This window comes from Grammomys surdaster, unplaced genomic scaffold (assembly GCF_004785775.1).
Source record: "Grammomys surdaster isolate TR1022 unplaced genomic scaffold, NIH_TR_1.0 126187, whole genome shotgun sequence".
NCBI lineage: Eukaryota > Metazoa > Chordata > Mammalia > Rodentia > Muridae > Grammomys > Grammomys surdaster.
In genome coordinates this window covers 1,670,090-1,690,806 of record NW_021620993.1, presented here as the reverse complement: position 1 = coordinate 1,690,806, position 20,717 = coordinate 1,670,090, and the positions used below count along the sequence as shown (strand labels likewise).

At 45.9% G+C, this 20,717-nt stretch overlaps 1 protein-coding gene across 1 annotated transcript; it reads left to right on the top strand.

The window, feature by feature from the left end:
- The first annotated feature begins 23 nt into the window (after positions 1 to 23).
- On the top strand, positions 24 to 14,966 carry Lyar (Ly1 antibody reactive). The gene is made up of 9 exons (XM_028758205.1): positions 24 to 180; positions 4,372 to 4,542; positions 5,450 to 5,564; positions 7,615 to 7,722; positions 7,810 to 7,893; positions 10,475 to 10,889; positions 11,134 to 11,220; positions 13,863 to 13,948; positions 14,655 to 14,966. The coding sequence occupies exons 2-9, from the start codon at positions 4,421 to 4,423 to the stop codon at positions 14,787 to 14,789; spliced, it is 1,152 nt and encodes a 383-aa protein (XP_028614038.1). The 5' UTR covers positions 24 to 180; positions 4,372 to 4,420; the 3' UTR covers positions 14,790 to 14,966.
- Positions 14,967 to 20,717: the final 5,751 nt, after the last annotated feature.

Below are 20,717 nucleotides of genomic sequence, written 5' to 3'. Positions count from 1 at the left end.
GCCGCCGTCACTTCCGCCTGGGGCGTGACCTCCATGCGCCTGCGAATTTGGCGCGTGCCTGCCGGGATTGAGTTCTGCGCGGGGTAGCTGGGCGAGCTGGTGGCGGTGCTAACGCTGGGTGGCTGCGGCTCCACGTGCTCCCGGAGGCCGGTTGAGACCGTTGGCGGGGTCGGCTGAGAGGTGAGAGCTGCTTGGAGCCCTGGGCCTGGAGGGAGGACGATGGCGGCCTGGCCGCCTTCCTTGAAGACTCGCTCGCGGGCAAAACCTGGAGTTCTGAGCTCCTGGAGACATTGCATCCCAGTTTTTAGTCCGGCTCCCAGGGCCAGCCAGGTGACATGGTTAGTCCTCACCTCACAGGACTTTAGACCTGCTGGCTGATGGGGAGAGGTCTTTTCTCTGAGTCTCGAGAACTGGGTCCGGAGGAAGGGACTGATGGCTCCTGGAGTTCAGGGGACCAAAGATCTAAGTGCCTGCGAATCCCCAAGTATCTGTCTAGATACAAGCTACTTAACCCAGTGGTGCCCAGCTCCAGTTCTGTCCAAAGAGGATACTAGAGAACCTAACTTAGGGTGTGTGTGAAGTTTACAGGGGTAGAGCTTGGCGTAGTAGTCGCTCAGCGTCATGATTTTCCTGCAGCACCTTATCTCCTAGGAGATAGAGGGAGGTAAGAGAGATGAGAGAGGTCTGTATGCCTGCAAGCCTAGCTTCTGGTCATTGAGGCCTAAGGACATGGGGCTTGCTCAAATTGTGTCTAGAGTCTAGTGGCTAACGTCTTAAGTTATTCAGATGAGGCTATGGTGAGGAAACTTGAACTGCCTCCCGAAAGGCAGGGCCATGGCTTGGATTCTTTGAGCTTCAGTGGAAACATGTGCCTCACTCATGGTCTTCCCCCGGGTCCCAAGAGGGTGGAGGTATGTGCTTGTCTTTTCTTTTTTAGTGTACCTGTGATTTCTAGGAATTCTGGAAGGGACTTGTGTCTGGTTATAGTGGGCTAATTCCCTATCTCAGAAATGGGGAGAAATTGAAGTTTAAAGGGAGCAGTTGTCAGCCTGACCTTTAAGATGTGCTGTTTTTAGGACAAATGTAGTCGGTGTGTGTGCATGAGTTTAAAAAGTGATAGTCCAGTCTGTAAAGTGCTTGACACACAAGCATGAGGACCTGAATTTTCATGCCCAGAACCTGGGTTAAAAAGCAAGGTGTGGTGATGGATCACTGGGGCTCACTAGCCAGCTGGCCCTCCAACTCCCAGTGAAAGAGAGAGACAAGGTAGGGTCCTGGAGACATGGCTCAGTGATTAAGAGTATTTACTGCTCTTCCAGGGGACCTGAGTTCAATTCCCAGCACCCAAAATCTAAGAGATCTGTATTAGTCAGAGTTCTCTAGAGTCACAGAACTTATGGAATGTCTATATATTAAGGGAATTTATTGTAATGATTTACAGTCTATAGTCCTGCTAACCCAACAAAGGGCAGCTGAGAATGGGAAGTCCAAGAATTTAGTTCCACAAGGTTAGGTGTTTCAGCTGGTCTTCTGTATAAGCTGGAATCCTGAAGAAGTAGGTTCCGACAGATATGCTGGGAAGTAAATGCAAGCAGGTGAAGAAGAGGGGGTCTTCCTTCTTCCAATGTCTTTATGTGGATCTCCAGCTGGTGTGGCCCAGATTAAAGGTGTGTACCATCATGCCTGGTTTTGAAACTTGCTCTGTCCCAGTCTAGACTTGAACTCAGAGATCTGCTTGCCACGGTCTCCTGGGATTAAAGGTGTGTACTACCTTGCCTGGGCCTGAGCTTTTCATGGCTACTATGCTTTAAGATGTCCATGTCAAAATCCAGGTCAGAAGGCTGTATCTTCTGGATCATAGGTGTGCCCCTCCGTTTCTGGATTATAGTTCATTCCAGATGTAGCCAAGTTGACAACCAGGAATAGTCATCACAAGATCCAACGCTGCCTTCTGATCTCTGTGAGTACTAGGAACATACATAGAGGCAAAACGCTTATAGATGTAATAAAATAAGTCTTTAGAAAAGAGAAGGCGGGTGACTCCTGGATTTGACCTCTGGCCTCCCCAAGTTACTCTTGGTTTTAGTGTTTATCACAGTAATGGGAACCTAACAGGACATTGCTGTCTTCACTTAGCCCAGGATTCTGTTTCATAGTTTGTGGCCTTCACACTTCTGATACTGTTAAGGCTCGGACCCTGTTGAATGGTCACTTGAGCTGGCTTTCTGATTCTGAGCCTTGCTGTTCCTTGTAGTATGTACTGCATACTTCTCATAAGTGAAAAGTATTTTCTCCAGGTTGGATATGCTGCACAGCCAAGGTGACCCTGGGGACTGTCCCTCACTCCCTAGATCTGAATAATCTCCTTACAAATCTTATCTCATTAGCGGTGCCAGTGCACACACTGATTCGCATTTCATGTCCAATAAATACGTAGAAAACCAGTTGAGCATGGCTCCAGACTGGTGTTTCAGTTGAACATATGACCTGATTCCAACCTTCTCCTGAGTTGGTGTTCACACTATGCCATGACCATGGGGACCTGTTTCATAGATGCTGCGGGCATGTTTTTGGCTATATCACTTCTGTTGCTTGTTTCCAGTGTCCTTCCTGGGCTTTAATTCTGGTCTTTCCCAATGACAGACCCATGGGTCCTAAGGTTTACTCAAGCCTGCCCTCTCCTCTCGAGCTTGACCAGAAACAGCAGTCCTTGGTGGCAAAGGTTGAAAGTTCTAAGCTATCTCTAAGTTAGCAGGGTGTTTTCTTCATTGTCCTCATGGCAGAAGTGCTTCCTGGTTTTTCAGTGGATCCTTTAGCTAATCATAGCAGCTGTTCCTGTGCTATGATGGCAGTCCATTTCTTGGTATTCGATTAGTTGACTTTTCTCTTGTTCTTACATAAATGTGTAAGGATGTCCAGACTAGGTGGCAGGAGGCTCTTGTTTTCTTGCTTGTGCAGCAGAACTGTTGCCCGGCTCCATCTGCCTTGTGCAAAATGATAGTAAGCATCTCAGAAGGCAGGATGTAATCCCAGCTCCCTGAAGTGTGACACATGTCTTTAAAAAACAGGCTAGACAACAGTACTTATATATATAGCCTAGAGTGGTCATATCTACATCAGTCGGCCTTTGGTGCCAGGCTATAGTTGCTCACATGCCTGCCCTTGCTAATCAGCTCTGTTCACAAGCTGAAGAGGAGGCGGGCACAAGACATTGGTGTCAAGGCCCTGTGGTTTATAACTAAGGTGAACCAGTGTCTAACTGTGCCCTAAAGGGCAGGAGGCCTTTGTATACAAGGATGGACATTTCCATTCAGGACTCAATGGAAGAAAACCATCCTGATCTTGCTTTGGTTTGGCGTGACCTCACTGGCATGTGTCAGATGGGGAATGATGATTTATGCTTAAATTCACTGTAAACAAAGTGCAGCCTGTTGGTGCTGAGTTCTGACATGATGTAGAGAAGCAAGTCCTATGTATTTACTTAATCTTCAACCTTCATTTCATACTGAGGAAAAGGGTTCTGGGCTAAGCAGCTGTCAGTATTTGGGCTGAATAAAGCCCATTTTATAAGAACAAGACTGCTCTCTTTGAGTCCAGTGACTAAAAGGCTACGGAAGCATGGAAAGTTACCATGGTATTTGGAGCACTTTAGGAATCTGTTAGCAGAGTATATAGTAGCATGCATGCAACAGGCGGATAGGTGTGTGCACACGCGCACTTGGGGAGGCTGGCACACCTGGGTTTGGAAGCTCCTGTGATAGGTTCCTTTTCTTCTTCCCTGACATGCATAAGCCCTAATGAAACATGTTTGTTGGTCCTCGTCCACTGAGGCCAAATTTTAATACCTATGATTCCATTGTGCATGTAGAAATCATTTTTAGTCTAAATTGGAATTGTTCTTTAGCTTTTCCTTGCTAAGATCTGGTACTTCTCCCTTAGTTTGTTGCTGTCGTACTTACAATGACAGTCTGCAGGGCACACCTGCATTGTGGCACAAGTTACCACTTTGATTTCATACATTTTAGCAGAGGAGGAATGCTTGGGGGCACTAGGGAAAGCTTTATATCTGTGCTGCCAGTCTGCCAGGTTTAAATCCTTCTTTTAAGTTCCTTACTCTCTATGCCTCTGTGGCCTCATAGAAATGTTGAGCCATGACATCATTCCCCAGTAAGCTTGTTGTGAGGGCTTAGTTGGTTAGCACCAGAGCACATTCCTGTCTCGTGCTGAGAACTTGGCTAGTTTTCCTGCCATTGGTATAGTATGCTTCTTCTCAGAGATCACTGATAAGCTTTGAGCATGCTCTTTTATTGTGGAATTCACTTATTGGGAAGAGTTTCCGCTTATTATAATCATCCTTATCTTGTTTTTTAGGGCAAGAGTTCAAACCTGTATCAGAAACTATTTAATCATTTAACCAAAAATGGTATTTTTTACATGCAATGCATGTGGTGAATCCGTGAAGAAAATACAGGTGGAAAAGCACGTGTCTGTCTGCAAAAACTGTGAATGTCTTTCTTGCATTGACTGTGGGAAAGATTTCTGGTAAGTTCTGATAATTCCTGCAGATCCATGTGTAGAAGCCCAGGCCCCAGAAAGCTTGGAGAAATACTGGAGCAGTGTGAAAGCAGACACTAAGAAGGAAACTGTTAAAATAATTTTAATCTGCTTTTCCTTTCCCAGCTCTGGCTCCCAGATTTGCCACTCTGAAACTAATAATTTATTATTAAATGCCTAGGCCATAAGCTTTGGCTCATTCCCTGACTAGTTCGTAACTTATTTCACCCATTCAAACTATTCTATGTCTATCATTTGGTTAGTTACCCTCTCTTTCAGGAAACCTTATGCTTTGTGATTCTTCAGGGAGTGCCTTTTAATTTTAAGGACTTGTTAAAGATAAGACCAAAGGGACAGTATTCTGTTGGTTAGAAATTTGGGGCTTACAAGGTGGTGCAGTGGGTTTTAAAGCACCTGCCCTACTAGCTTGATAACCTAAGTTCCAACCCCAGGACCCAAAGTAGAAGAGAGAGCCGTCTCCCCAAATTGTCCTCTGACCTCCATGTGTATGTACTCTGTGGCACTTAGAACACACACATTTGAGGGGCATATAGTTGAAAGGAATAAGGTTCAGAGGCATAACTCTTGCCTGGGGAGCATGAGGCCCATAGGTTCATTCCCAGCACCATTTAAAAAAAGTTTTTAGAGAAAATGGTCATCAAGCTTCCTAGCTGTCGTGTACTTCCACTGTTCCCAGTTTGAGGGAGTAAGTACTCAGGATAAGGTGGGACTCTGCTGTTTTGTCAGGCCATTGCTCTGAAGAAAGAAAGAAATAAGCAGGAAAAAAACAAATAGGTTAAGAATTAGGCTGTTTGTGCAGTTGGCCAGGTGTGGAAAGTCTTTGAGAGCCACTAGCATGCTGTCAGCCTAGTGACCAGGCTTGCTCCCTCTGCAGGGGCGACGACTACAAAAGCCATGTGAAATGCATCAGTGAAGGCCAGAAGTACGGAGGCAAAGGCTATGAAGCCAAGACCAACAAAGGCGACGCAAAGCAGCAGGCGTGGATTCAGGTAAGGGTCTCCCATCCTACTGCTCATCCCACACCTGTTTCTTTGGGGGCTCAGTGATAAGTGTGTCAGCCATGCAGACAAGTCCCAGAAACAGCACATCTTAGGGACAGCAGAAGTGTTGGAACATCAAGAAAGATAAAATTATGGTGCATTTAGACCTGGCTCATGTCCCTTACAGGTTGCTCTCAAAATATTACAGGGTTCCTGCTAACTTTCTTGTGGCTATAAAACAAAAATCAGAGTGTGTACTGGTCCACTCCTACTGTTAGAGGTCTTACAGCTTAGCCATGTCAGTCTGTCACAACTGAACAAAGTAAACATTTTCACAAATTTAAGGAATTTTCTAGTGAAAATATGTACAAAAGCAGCAAGCTCTGGTTTGAAAAAAGGGAAGATGGGTGGACAAATGTCACCTTTGTGCAGACTGCATTCTCCTGAAAATCATATAAGTTGTTCCCCCACTGAATGGCACAAGGTGAGTGTGAACTTGTGGTGGTGGCTCTCTCTGAAGGTTCATACTTCTGGCATGACCCTCATGAAGGTCTTGGAGGCGCTTTCCCGGTTGAGTACCACTTGGGAAGCAGCTGAAATCTTGTCTTTAAGATGAGTGTAGTGCTGGCCAGGTGGCTCAGCTAGGATGCAGGTGCTCTGAATACTCTTCCCACTGAGCCATCTTGCTGACCTTTACTTAATATTGTCTATCTGTTACGTCTAAGAAACCATAACCAGATATCTTAGTCAGGGTTTTTATTTTTGTATAAACATCATGACCAAGAAGTAAGTTGGGGAGGAAACGGTTTATTTAGCTTATACTTACACATTGTTCATCACCAAAGGAAGTCAGGACTGGAACTCAAGCAGGTCAGGAAGCAGGAGCTGATGCAGAGGCCATGGAGGGATGTTACTTTATTGGCTTGTTTCCTCTGGCTTGTTTAGCTTGTTTTTTTTTATAGAACCCAAGACTATTAGCCCAGAGATGGTACTACCCACAAGGGGCCTCCTCCCTTGATCACCAATTGAGAAAATGCCTTACAGCTGGATCTCATGGAGGCATTTCCTCAACTGAAGCTCCTTTCTCTGTGATAACTCCAGCTTGTGTCAAGTTGACACAAAACCAGCCAGTACCTTCCTCCAAGGTTTTATAGTTATACTTTTTAAAATGTAGGCTTTTGATTCATTTTGAGGTATATTTTGTATAACATAAGGTAAGCATCCAGTTTCCCTGTGAGGGTCCACTGTTCCTGGTATCATTTGTTGAAAAGGGGTCTATTCTATGGTCTATTCTTGACATCCTTGTCAAAAAACCCTTTAGCCATATCCTCAGGGGCTTTCTGGTCTTTTCCAGTGGTCTTTGTGACAGTACCACACTCTTTAGATTATTGTAGCTTTGTAGTAAGTTTTGAAATAACAAACAAACAAACCCTGTTATTTTTCAAAATTATTTTTGTTGCTTGGAGTCCCTCAGGGTTCCGTGAATTAGAGCACACATATGCTGGACTTCGGGTTGACATCTAAATGTTGTCTCAGTCTATGAGGTTAATGCCCTCTTTTTTTCTTGTAACTGTTCACCTTTTATTCTTGTAACTGTTCACTGTTCATTCACCACTTTGGTTATGGTTCTTTATGTTGTGTTGCAGATGGAATTCTCCTAAAGTTCACAACTGAATTGGTTTTTTTGTTGGTTTATAAAAAATCAGCTTGCTTTTTAAGAGGTGATTGTGCATTCTGTAGCTCTGCTGAATGAGTTGTTAATTCTAACTGGCTGTACCCTGTAGCACTTTCTACATGCAAGACTACATTCCCTCAAATACTGCCTGTACACGTGTGACCTGATTGTGTTCCTTGTGTTAAGGAGGCCTTGCTTCTTTTTCTTGCTTAACCACTTTGGCCAGGACTCCAGTGCTGTGTTGAATAGGAGAGTGTTTGTCGTTATGCATAGATGTAAATACAGAATCTTGGTTTAAAATATGAGAGCCCTTTGATCATGCCAAGGACTTGTGTTTGGCTTCATGTAATAAGTCATTTGTTTATTTTCCTCTGTCTTAAACAGAAAATTAATGAGTTAATAAAGAAACCCAATGTCAGCCCCAAGGTGCGAGAACTTCTGCAGCAAATTAGTGCTTTTGACAATGTCCCCAGAAAAAAGGCGAAGTTTCAGGTATGGATTTAAATGGCTTTCCTAAATCATGGAGTGACCCATCAGTGACCTGCAGAGGGACAGTGGCTCTTTCTCTTTTGTCCACAGAACTGGATGAAAAACAGCCTGAAAGTGCACAGCGACTCTGTCCTGGAGCAGGTGTGGAGCATCTTCTCCGAAGCATCCAGCAGTGTGAGTCCACACCACTTTGCCATTGCAACATGGCAGACAACTGGGAAGAAAAAAATGAGTTGCCATGTGTGGGGTCAAGATGGCATTTCCAGAGAAGCTCCGTGCTCTCTCCCTGATGGGCAGGAGTGAGCGGGAGCATCTGGTGTGCAGACACAGCCATTAACCCTACCTGCTTGACAATGGGACCTGTGTTTGTGGAATGATTGTCACAGCAATCAGACTGAGTGCAGGGGAGTGGTCCGGGATTTTATGTCCGGCTGACCTGTTTCTGGCCCCTGTTGTGTTCTATGTGTTAGATCATGGCCACATCGTTTAGCCTCTGCGCCTCAGCTTCCCAACTAAAACATCCAGGCTACTATCCACTTTTTATTTATTCCTTACTTATTGCAGACGCTAAGTATCTCAGGAGTGGCTTGGTGCTATGAAAGAACTGCAAACACGCTGAGGGCATCATCTGAGTGGTCTTTCCACCTAGAGTGGGGGACCCCAGACTCCCTGCATTGCATGTTGTAGTGTTGTGGTCAGCCAATCTGACTCTATTTCTAAGAACATTTGCACCCTCAACCTTCTGTTGGTGAAAGCAATTAGAGAACCATTGTAGACTACAGGACTTGGCTTGCCATTCTTTACCCAAATTGTTGGTTCCATTGTTAATTTACAACTATTCACTTACATTGGATTTTAGAACTTGCTGTACAGGCGCGAGGGACCTGAGTTTGGGTTCCCAGTGTTCTCATACAAGCTCGGCATGGCAGTGCCTGTCTCATGGCAGTGCAATGAGGGGCAGAGGCAGGGATCCCAAGGACTTGTTAGCCAACTGGTACAGCCTAAATAAAAAGCTGTAGGTTCTGTGTCTCAAAAAATAAGGTGGAAAGGGACTGAGAAGACACCTTTGACTTCCACATAGGTACACAGGAGTGAGTGTACCTGTAGACATGCATACACAGAAAAGGAGTCAGTTCGAGCAGCAAAGTGAAATCAGAAGAAAACTTACCTTTGTAATATATCTTGTATTTGTCTCTCCACAATACACAGATTGGACCATTAAAGTCTTAAAACAGTTTATCATTTAATTGACATACATGTTTTATATATGTATATAATTTATATATGTATAATTATATAATTTTAAAAAGTTATTTCTGTTTACACAAAAAAATTCAAAGATTTTAAATTGCTTAGTTCACTCTAGTTCTTTTGAATTTATGAACTCATTAAAAAAAATAGAGGCCGGGCGGTGGTGGCGCATGCCTTTAATCCCAGCACTTGGGAGGCAGAGGCAGGCGGATTTCTGAGTTCGAGGCCAGCCTGGTCTACAGAGTGAGTTCCAGGACAGCCAGGACTACACAGAGAAACCCTGCCTCGAAAAAACAAAAACAAAAAAAAAAAAAATAGAGGAAAATGAGCAGTCAGCCTCTGCTGTGCTCTGACAGGTAAGACATAGCTGCAGTGAGTAAGACGTAAATATAAGGTAGATAGTAGCAGGCCCTGAACCTCTGCCCAGGGACCATCTATAGAGCACACAGGCCTTGGGCTCCGTTTAGCCTTGGCTTGGGCATGTCCTCCCGTAACTGCAGATGTGGCAGGTGCAGGTTTTTTTTTTTTATTTCTGATGTCCAACTTCTCCCCTTGTCAGAGTTAGCAGGGGCCATGAGTGCAGCCATCATCAAATGATGGACCTGCGCTAGTGCAGCTGAGTGGAAACAGACAACAGTGGATGAGGGTTATACAAGGCCAGGTCTAAGAAGAGCAGAAGGCAGTGGGCAGAGAGAAAAGGGGTAAGGTGTTCCTCTGGGGAGTGGTCAGGCAAGGCATCGCTCAGGAGCAGGGAACGGAGTGGGAGGGAAGTGGGAAGAACCAAGTCTCTAAGAGCTGCTGTGTTCCTTCCTCCTGCAGCCATGAGTTAGAGACTGAGTCTTAGTAGAAGGGAAGTCGAAGGCTCTGGCACTCAGTTCTCATGTACTACTGCTGGGGCATTGAATGTCTCCAAAGGCCCATGTGCTGAAGGCTGGTCATTAGCCTCTGGCACTATTGGGAGGTGTGACACTTTCAGCAAGTTGGTCCTGATCGGACGAAGTTAGGACATTGAAACCATGCTTTTAGGGGATGCTGAGACGTCAGCCCCTACCTTGTTCCCTTTGTGTCTGATTCGTTAGCCATGTGTCAGCTGTGCACGGAGATTACACATGCTCCGTGTTGGCAGGTGACTCAGGCACACTCAGCCGTCACACATGTTGTTCTAAAGCTGAAGCAGTAGCCCCCAGGTCCCTTCTAGCCCTGGCCCTGGAGCCCAGCTCTGCAGACACAGCTCCCCGACTTAGCCCATACCTGACTGCTCTTCCTTCATCCAGATAAAGGGTGACAGTGAGCCAAATCACAGAGTGGCTTCATTTCATCCTTTTGTGCTATAAAAACAGGTTCTAGAATGGGGTATGAGCTGGTGGGGAGGGGTGTTTATTGTTCATTTTGTATTTGTATTGCTAAATTTTAGCTGCTAGATATTATAGTTATAGACATTCTAGAGTGGACAATAGACCTGGCAGACTAGGGACTTAGATGATTCCTGTTTTTACTTTATAAGGAGCAAGATCAGCAGCCACCCAGCCATATGGCCAAGCCACATGAAGAGATCCCCACTAAGGTTCCATCTGCAAAAACAAATGGCGCCACAGAGGAACAAACAGAGGCAAAGAAGAATAAAAGAGAAAGGAAGGAGGAACGACAGAAAAACAGGAAGAAAGAGAAGAAAGAGCTGAAGTTAGAAAACCACCAGGAAAACCTGAAGAGCCAGAAGCCAAAGAAGCGCACAAAGGGCCAGGAGGCCGGACATGAGGCTGGTGGGGAGGATGCCGCTGAGGCCGATGGCCCGCCAGAGAAGAAGAAAGCCCGGAGTGGGCAGGCTTCTGAAGAGGGAGCAGACAGAAATGGGGAGGATGCTGACGAGGGGCAGACCAAGACAGCACCAGGAAAACGGAAGCGGCAGAAGCACTCAGAAGGTGTGTGCCAGCCTGCATATTGGGTTCTTAGTGGGGCTGTGTACAGGGAAATGAGTTAAGCCTCACATTAAGAAGAGCGAAAGCTCTGGGGGTCCAGCTGACCTCACCTCTCAGCCTTTTGTTGCTCACCATTGGCAAGCATGATACCAGAACCCGCAGAGGGAGATGCGGGAGGGAACTGGTGCTGATGCGGAGCTGGGCTTTTGGGAGTGCTAGCAGCTAACCTTCTTTGCTTCTGTAACAGTTGAGTCTGATTACAAGAAGAAAAAGATGAAGTTGCCGGGGCAGCCTGAAGAGGGAGAGCCTGAGGACCATGGGGCTCCATCGAAAGGTGCCAACCACTGCCTATGCTTACTCAAGTGGGTGGGGAGGGACGCCCCTTGCCAGATGTGGGCCAGACACTTCCTTACAAGATCATGCCCATCAGAGGCCCCACTAAGAATTTCGAAGTTAATCCAGTTTTCCAGGCCTGTATGCTGGTGCCACAGTGCCTCAATCCTCTCTTAAGGAAGGAGGAGAGTCTTGGCTGAAAATACATAGAGATGTTGGCTAGCAGTTCACTACTGTGACAAATATCTGAGATGATCAGACTATAAAATCAGTTCATTTTGGCTCATAGTCACTAAGCTCTGTTGATTTGGGGTCTGTGGTAGGACCTGCATTCAAAAGACCAGGAAGGAAAAGAGAAGAGGCTCAGGTCCCACGGTCGCTTAAAGATCATATATGCTACTGTCCTACTTTGACAAGGTTTCTATACCTCTCAGTTGCACCAAGTTGGGTCTCAGCCTTAAGGGGCACTCCAGATCCAGACCATAGCAATATATTGCCCTTGGAATTGCCAGTGAATTCAGTGTGGTTTTTTGAGGTTCTCCCCTTCCCACCTTCCCCATCTGTCTTGTCAGATTCTCATCCTGTAGAGATGTTCCCTCTATGTCTCTGGGTCTGTTCCTAGTATCTCCTTCCATGAAGCTCCATAGCCACCTCCCAGTCCCTTAAGCCTTCCATGTATGTATGTATGTATGTATGTATGTATGTATATATATATGCTATCTCATATATATATATATATATCACACAGTTCCTGTGTCATGAAGCTGGACGTTCTGTTGTAAAGTGGCAGTTCATGAGGTCTTCCAGAAATCATGAGTTCAATTCTCAGCAACTACATGGAGGCTCACAGCCATCTGTAATGGGATCTGACACCCTCTTCTAGTATGTCTGAAGAAAGTGACAGTGTACTGAGATAGATAGATAGGTAGGTAGATAGATAGATAGATAGATAGATAGATAGATAGATAGATAGATAGATAGATAGATCTTTGCTGGGCAGTGGTGGCGCACGCCTTTAATTGCAGCACTTGGAAGGCAGAGGCAGGCAGATTTCTGAGTTCGAGGCCAGCCTGGTCTACAGAGTGAGTTCCAGGACAGGCAGGGCTACACAGAGAAACCCTGTCTCGAAAAACCAAACAAACAAACAAAAAAGTGGCAGTTCACACTCTGGACTCCCACCCTCTCATCCTGCCAACGGAAATAAGCCAAAATGGGAGTTATGGCCGTGGGTGAAGGCTCAGTGACTGCCCAAGCTTAGATCTCCTGAAGTCTCCAACTTTGTAGACCAAAGGCATTTAAAGATTAAATTGTTTCTTTTCTTGGCCTTTTGTCCCTTTCTGGTTGGATTTGAGGTTTTTGTTTTCTCATTATTGTGACTTGAGACTTGTTTATTTATCGTATTTGTGCGCTATACATACTTACTTGTTTTGTTTTCAAGACAGCGTTTCTCTGTAGCCCTGGCTGTCCTGGGCTCTGTAGACCAGGCTGACTTTGCACTCTGCGATCCTCCTGCCTCTGCCTTCTGAGTACTGGGATCAAAGATGTGCACCACTACTCCCAGCCATTTTTTCCCCCTACTAAGGCTTGAACTGGACCTTGCCTGTGCTAAACAGTCTGTTACTAAGCTTCATCCATAACCTCTTTTATTATCTTGGAACACTAATATCACTAAGGTTGTCTGGGCTGGTCTTGACCTTATTTTACCCACAGAACCCACAGGTAGCCTCTGAGTAGTTGGGATCACAGACCTGTTCCTCACAGCCTACTTCCTGCTTACCTGGCTTTCTCTCCAGACCTTAAGGTAGTGGATGTTCCTGCTGTCAGGTAGATGTGAAGGAAGTACAAGTTCCCTGCTCCTTGTCACAGCCAGGCCGGGTTTCCCCTTGTGGAATCTGCTGCCACCACAGCCAGGCAACTTCTTACTCATTACCCACCAGCATGGAAGAAAGTTCAGATTTCTTGTTCATGTTTGACATGGTCCCTGCCACAGCCTTTGGAAGGCAGGATTCTTCTCCCAACTCAGCCTTGGCCAGCAATGGTTAGTGGTCACACACAGGCTGTGGCGTTAGCCTGGAGTTAATGGTTGTGCTGTCAGTGTTGGTGACTGGCTAGACATCCTGTTTCTTTGCTCCTTTGCTGAATCTGCAGGTGTGGGCTGGGCTGGGCCTTCTAGATCACTGGCTTTCTCAGCTCCAAATCTATACAGTGAAACAGAAGAGCCTGTCCCATGGGAAGTCCTGCGACAATGCCGGTCTGTCTCTCACCTCCTTCCCACATTGTCCTGGGTTTGTGGAACCTGGCATCTGGTTAGAGAATTGGGCCTAGCAAGAAAAACAGGAGCAGGCTGAGGTGCGTCTTCTGTGCCCCATGATCTCTGGATGCCCAGCTCAGTATGTCTTTTGATCCTTTTTCCCAGAAGACTGTCCCAACTCTGATGCTTATGAGGCCTTGTCCTCTGAACACAGTGAAGGACCTTGGTGCCTGGAAGCTCCTGTTACTGGGCTAGTGAAGGACTTGGGATCTTGTTCATGAGAAAGCTGTGTCATTTCCTAGGAAGCAAACAGCTATGCAGATATTTTTTTCTTTGTCTTTGGGATAACAAGACAAATCAAATGGCCTTATGCATTATTCTTTGTATTGTAGGTAAATTCAACTGGAAGGGGACCATTAAAGCTGTTCTGAAACAGGCTCCAGACAATGAGATATCAGTCAAGAAGTTAAAGAAAAAGGTACATCCTGCAACAAAATCAGGCATGGGACAGCTGAGGAGGGGTTATTTTTATGTGTGTGTTGTTTAACCTGCAACACTGAGAGAGACAGATGTATTTCCAGAGCTGCTCACATGGCCCCTTAGGGGTGTGCAACTGGAACAAGTCCATCCTGTTACCAAGCCAGGGGCTTTCAGACTCTGGACCTGACTAACAAGGCTGCGTTGCCTACAACTGGCTATACTGGAAATGATCAGAAGTTATCTTTCCAGGCACTTTGCCTTCCTTTGCTGATGTAAATGACTGCTGATGCTTTTTCTAGAAAAGTTTTATTACATTTATTTACATGTGTGCATGCACAAACACACACACACACACACACACACGCACGCACACATTTCTGTATGCATACGTGTACACATGGAGGTCAGAGAACAGCTTGTATGAGTCTTCTTTCTTTCTGCCATATGGCCCCTACGGAGTGAACTTGAGTCTTCAGGCTTGCAGGACAAGTCCCTTCACAACTGAACCATCTTGCCAGCCTTTTTCTTTTTGATGCTGTAGCTCTGTGTGACATGCAGTTGTCACTAAGGCAGCTGCATATCTTCATAAACAGAGCTCACTTGTGTGACCAGCATCTGAATGTATTTTATTTGGTAATGTTGGTCCATATCTGGGCCTTTTTCCATGTACTTCATCCCCTTGCCATCTGTTTCTTTCTGTAAAGGTTATAGCTCAGTACCATGCGGTGATGAGTGACCATCACACATCAGAGGAGGAGCTCCTGGCCATCTTCAACAGGAAGATCAGCAGGAACCCCACCTTTAAGGTGCTGAAGGACAGAGTGAAGCTTCTGAAGTGAGGGCTGTTGCTTCACACTGTCATCCTACTGGCTGCTTCCCTCTACTATTTGTAAAATGTGTAATGAACTATAACAACCCGAAGATTGCTTTCTGAAACTGTTTTTAAGTTAAAGAAAAAATATATTTTTGTTAAAACTTTTATGAAAAAATAAAATATATCCTTGTCAAATTCTGCATCTATGATAACAAATTCTTGTACTTTCAGAAAACACAGCAGGAAACATTAGACTGTATTGTAATGACAAATGAAAATGGACTTCCCCATTTGATGAGGTGGGGGTGTTGGTTTAGGACTCCAGCCAGACTCCAGCTCCTGCTGGAGCTCCTGCGCAGACCCCTGAACGGTAGTGACTGGGATTTTACCTGTGACGATACTTGTTTAGGCAGCGGTGACAATCTGTAGAGTAGGCGTTACTGTGACAGGTTAGCGTTAGGATGGCATCAAGAGGGGTAGCTGTAAGCACAAGAAAGCTGATCTGCATGTCACCCCGATTGACACCCTGTGCCACTTCCTAACAGCTGACATTTTGCCCTTCAGCAAGAATTATCCTTTTGGCCAGTAAAGAGTAAAGTGGAGACTGCCCCAGACTATACATATAATGAGGGACAAAAGCCCTACGCCTGCTAAGGTCATTTTGAGACAACTCTCTTCCAGTGCACAAGGAGCAGAAGTGGACCCCACTGTCCACATGTGATGAACTTATGCAAAGCAGCCCCACAGGAGTCTCAAAAAATGTCCAGATGCTTCGGTGTTTGACAATGTCAGCTGACTTTTTCACTGCAATGCCTTTAAGGTAGTTTGTCGAATATGACAAAATCAGACGATGCTATGTTCCAGTGGACTTACAGGTGGAACAGCTATCCCAGGGCTCAGGGGAGGTGGAACTCCACAGGGAGGTGAATGCAAGGCTGCTCCTGTCATTCTGACAGTTGACATCATGATGGGGGCCTGCTGGTCACTAGAGCTGGTGGAGAAGGGCTGGCCATGCAGGTGCCTCTGGGTCTGGCATTACCACACATCATCTCATGCTCCTTGCACAGAAGCTGTCCCCAGCTTGGTAGTTGCCTACCTGACTTGGACTGTTACACATGCCTGACTTTGCAGGGCCTTTCAGAAACTGGAACAGCCTTTCTCTAAGGGCTCAAGCTCCTGTCCAGGTTCAATATCAAGCCTAGTGCTGCCCCCTGCTGCCCATGCTCAGGCTCATCTGCAGGGTCTGGCAACCAGGTCTCCCCTAACCTGACAAAGACCTATTTTGACAATGTATTAGTTTGATGGTTTATGATTTGTTGTATTTGTTTATGTGTATGGGTGTTTCGCTGGCATTAAGTCTATGTACCACATTCATAGAGGATTTGGGATCTTCCAGAACTGGAATTAGAGATGGTTGAAAGCTGCCGAAAATATATGGATATTAAATCTGGGTTCTCTAGAGGAGCAACCAGTGGAATTTTTTGTTTGGTTAGTTTGGTTTTTGAGACAGGGTTTCTCTATCCCTGGCTTTCCTGAAACTCATTCTGTAGACCAGGCTGCCCTCAAACTCAGAGATATACCTGCCTCTGCTTCCCAAGTGCCTGGGGCAGCCAGTGCTGGTAACTATCTCTCCAGTCCGCCTCGTTATTTTTATATTCCTGGAATCCATCAACTGCATTCTCGTAATTTTCCATGATGCTGCCTAAGAGGGATCTGGGGGTAGATGGGCTTCATCAACCCGCAGGAGATGAAGATGTATGGCTGTTTCATGCTGGGCCCTCTTCAGGATTGAGCACATTGTGAACTCTAGGGAGAAAAAAGGCTCAAAAACATGAGTGGAGACTATTGAGGGTCAAGCTGCCTTCGCCTCTACCACCAGACTATAATATTCAGGCTCAGGCTGATGCAGAAGTCAGAACATGGGCAGTCGACAGCCATTTATATATGGAAAAGCTGAGAATTACAAAATTGCTTAACAGGCTTGGTGGAAACTTCAGAGGAGACAGCTTTCCCACTCCATAATTGTGAACTTCCACATGGGTTTAGGGTCTGAGCCCAGGTCCTCTAGAAGAGCAGCAAGTACTCTTAACTGCTGAGCCATCTCTCTGGCACCCCAAAGATTTTATTTGTAAGTGTGCATATGTTTGGGTATCTGCAGTGAGTACAGTACTCATGGAAGACAGAAAAAGTATTAGATCTGCCTGTGAGCTGCCCAATGTGGGTACTGGGAGTCGAACTCAGATCCTCTGGAAGAGCAGCCAGTGATCTTGACTACAGAATCATCTCTTCGGCACCTATATATCTTCTTTTTAAAATGTATTTTATTTTATGTGTATGAGTGCTTTTCCTACATGTGTCTATGCACCACCTGCATGCAATGCCCACAGAGACGAGAGGATGGCAATAGATCCCCTGGAACTGGAGTTAACAGATAGTTATGAACTGCCATTTGGGTGCTGGGAATTGAACCTTGGTCCTCTGGAAGAGCAGCCAGTATTACTAACCACTGAGCAAGCAATCTCTCTAGCTCCATCTTTTTAAAGTTTTTATTTTTATTTTTATTTTTTTTTAAATTATGTGTATGAATCTGAGTGTTGCACAGGAATACATATGCCTGCAGAGGCCAGAAGAGAGCATCAGTTCCTGGAGTAATGGGCAGTTGTGAGGCACTGAATATGAGTGCTGGGAACTGAATTTCGGTCCCCTGGAAAGGCAGCAGGCATTCTTAGGGACTGAGCCGCCCTTCCTGCTCACAAATATGTATTACATATATTGAAGCAATCACTTTAACAGCTGAATAAAGACAGTTATAAAAGACCAGTGTTGTATTTGATTCCATAGTGACGGCGGTGGACAGTGTGCCTTGATAAAGCCAACCTTCCTCACTGGCTTTAAGCTCTTTTGTGTCCACGATGAACATGGACTCCAGCATAGATAATTACATGTTGCTGACTTATACCTGGGTGCAGTCATGACAATGGCAGAACCCACTGTAGCTCCTTCCCTTGCAGAAGGAAACTGGAGAGGAAAGAAGAAAGGCATGCTTAGGGCATCTCCCATCGCTTTGTGATTACCAGACCTGAAACTTCAGCCTTTAACCCTTCTTCCGATTTGCTTTCAAGAAGTGCCTGGAGTAGGCCTTTTACTGAAGTGCTTGCTGCACCAAGAGCACATTAGACTTTCCATCCACTAGAAAGCATAGGAAGTGTTATTTTGCAGTGGTTTCTAAATTATGGATGCCAAGGGGTTGGTGGTACAGCTGGTCCTTGGAGTTTGGCAAAAGATTTGGTCTGTATGAGAATACCCACTTTCTCCATTTTAGAGCTACTGACCATGATCCAGCCCCTGCTATCATGTGCTCCGGGCTTATGTTAATGCTGAGCCCATGGGTACCCTTTGGGGAAGCCACTTGCCATTGAGAATGCCCTAAGTCACATGGTTAGCTGCAGCATTCCAGATTGCTTACCCTGGGCAGAGCTGTGTGCAAGGTACCAGGGCATGAAGGTTTCAGGAAGGGGAGAGAAAAGGTCAAGTCTAACTCAGGGAAACTCACGTGTGTTAATTCTGCCTGGTCAGGGTGGATGGCGCTAGTTTAGTGGCACTTCTGCGACTCCCCTGCCCCCTGCTCTTTCTTACATGCTAGGGATGAAACCCAGGGCCTTTGTATTCTAGACAAGTCTCCTGCACTGAAGCACATCCTCTGCATTCTTGAATAGTATGTAGTCATCTTGGTTGGGGTTTTTATTGCTGAGATGGAATGACCATGACCAAGATGCAAGTTGAGGAAAGGGATATTTGGCTTACACTTCCACAGGACTGTCAATCATCAGAAATAGTCAGGACAGGAACTCAGGGCAGAATCCTGGAGGCAGGAACTGGTGAAGAGGCCATAGAGGGTTGATGATCATTGGCTTCCTTCCTCTGGCTTGCTCAGTCTGCTTTCTTATAGAACCCAGGACCACCAACTCAGGGATAGCATCACCCTCAATGGGCTGGGCTTCACTAATCAAGAAAATGCCCTACAGCTGGATAGTATGTAGGTGTTTTCTCAACTGAGGATCCCTCCTTTCCAATATAGTTTGTGTGTCAAGTTGGCATAAAACTAGCTAGCACAGTAGTTATTTACTCCATGATAAGTGAGGCCATCTTTGTCACTCCCTTACTTCATCTGCTCCTGTGTGCAGGAAGCAGCGACGGTGTCTACACTGATGGAACTAGAGTCTTGAGTCTTGTATCTTTCTGGCCACAGCCTCGTTGGAGCAGGTTGATGAGAGTCTCTGCATCCCAGACTCTTGTCTCCCATACTGACTGCCTAGAGCACTTAAAGAGAATGCTGTGTACGCAGAGCCTGGCACACATTAGGTGTCTGAAAACAATCTAAAATGGACTGGGGAGAAGGCTCAGCCGTTACCCAAGGAGGACCAAGGTTCAGATCCCTGGAACCCATGTAAATGCCAAGTAGATATGATGGCATCCCTGTAACTGCAGCCTGGGAAGGCAGAGATGGGAAGCTCCTAGCAAGCTCACTAGTGAGACTTAGTTGTATTAGCAAGTTCTGAGTGATTGAGAGAGACCCTGCCTCAAAGAATAAAGTGGAAAAGAGATGGTTCCTAACGTCAGCCTTGGGCATGCACCTGTACAAGCAACCATAGTGCGCGCGTGGGCGCGCACCCACACACACACACACACACAAATGAGTGGGAAACTCTAACAGATATGCTATGCTTCCTTGTCAGGGAGTGCCACTGACCAAGGCCCTGGCTCAAGGCAGAGTCTCCAACACCTGGCTCTCCCTGCTAATGCAGCTAACTGCAGCAGATAGGACCGTGTAGTCGTGTGGGCACTGTTACTGAATGACAATCGCTGGAGTTTGAAATGACACTCCACTTTACAGACAAGGGGCAGCCATTTCTCAGCACAAGCAGGTGCCAAGCAGATCTACCCAGTGTACCATTTTATACACACCTCCACTTGAGGTATTTGCATGGAAACAGAATAGTGCTGGGATCATGTGCTGTCCAGTGAGTTTTGCACCATGCACACTTCTGCATCACAAACTATGGAAGAACCTGTGTTCTGTATTCTGAGTGCACCCTCCAGCTGTACTTACACCCACCTGGTTTGGCTTTGCCTGGCTTTGAATTTGATGTAAATGGTGTTACCCAGTGTGCTTGCACTGTGTCTGCTGTCTTTCACCCAGCTCTGCATGTCCTCCACACCTTCGGCTCTAGAACCAGACTTGCTGTATTGCTGTCCAGCATGGATCCCCTCTACTGTAGATGAAACTTCTCTTCCCGTGCTGTCTGTCTGTCTGTGGTTGACTATGGCCAAGAGTTGAGTCCATTCCAGCTGTACCAACTATGTGGTTGTCAGAGCAGCTTTCCAGCTTACTCGGTCACTTCTAGGATAGGATTGGACTTTGCCACCCCACCCCCAATCTAGTAATTCTCAAATTTCTGTCTCAAAATGACTCTCTGTTTTTGAATGTACAGTATTAGGGAGGGGAGTCACCACTTACATCCTTAACTTACATCCACTTGGTTTGGCTTTGTCTGGCTTTGAATTCGATGTCAATGGTATCACCTAGCAGATATGCGCAGTTGTCTTAGATGATGTTAAAAATAAAGACAGCTAGGAGCTGGGGCTGGTAAAATGCTAGCCTTGCATGCACGAGGGGCCAAGTTCCATCCCCAGAACCTATCGTTTCTGTCTATGGATCTGGATTGGGTTTGTTTCTCCTGCCAGTTAAAGAATTAAAAGGCAAGAAAACTCTCAGCACAAGGAGTAGTAGCAACAGCAGAAATCTCAGATACCATAGACAGAATCAGCTGGTGAAGAAAAGCTTGGAGGTGGAGAGGCACACACACACACACACTCGTGCGCACACATACACAGAGAGAGAGAGAGAGAGGGAGAGGGAGAGGGAGAGGGAGAGGGAGAGGGAGAGGGAGAG

Coding starts and splice junctions, on each gene's coding strand:
- Lyar (XM_028758205.1), top strand. CDS start 4,421: ATGGTATTTTTTACATGCAATGCATGTGGTGAATCCGTGAAGAAAATA. Junction 4,543..5,449: donor GACTGTGGGAAAGATTTCTG/GTAAGTTCTGAT, acceptor CTCCCTCTGCAG/GGGCGACGACTACAAAAGCC. Junction 11,221..13,862: donor CCATGGGGCTCCATCGAAAG/GTGCCAACCACT, acceptor TTTGTATTGTAG/GTAAATTCAACTGGAAGGGG.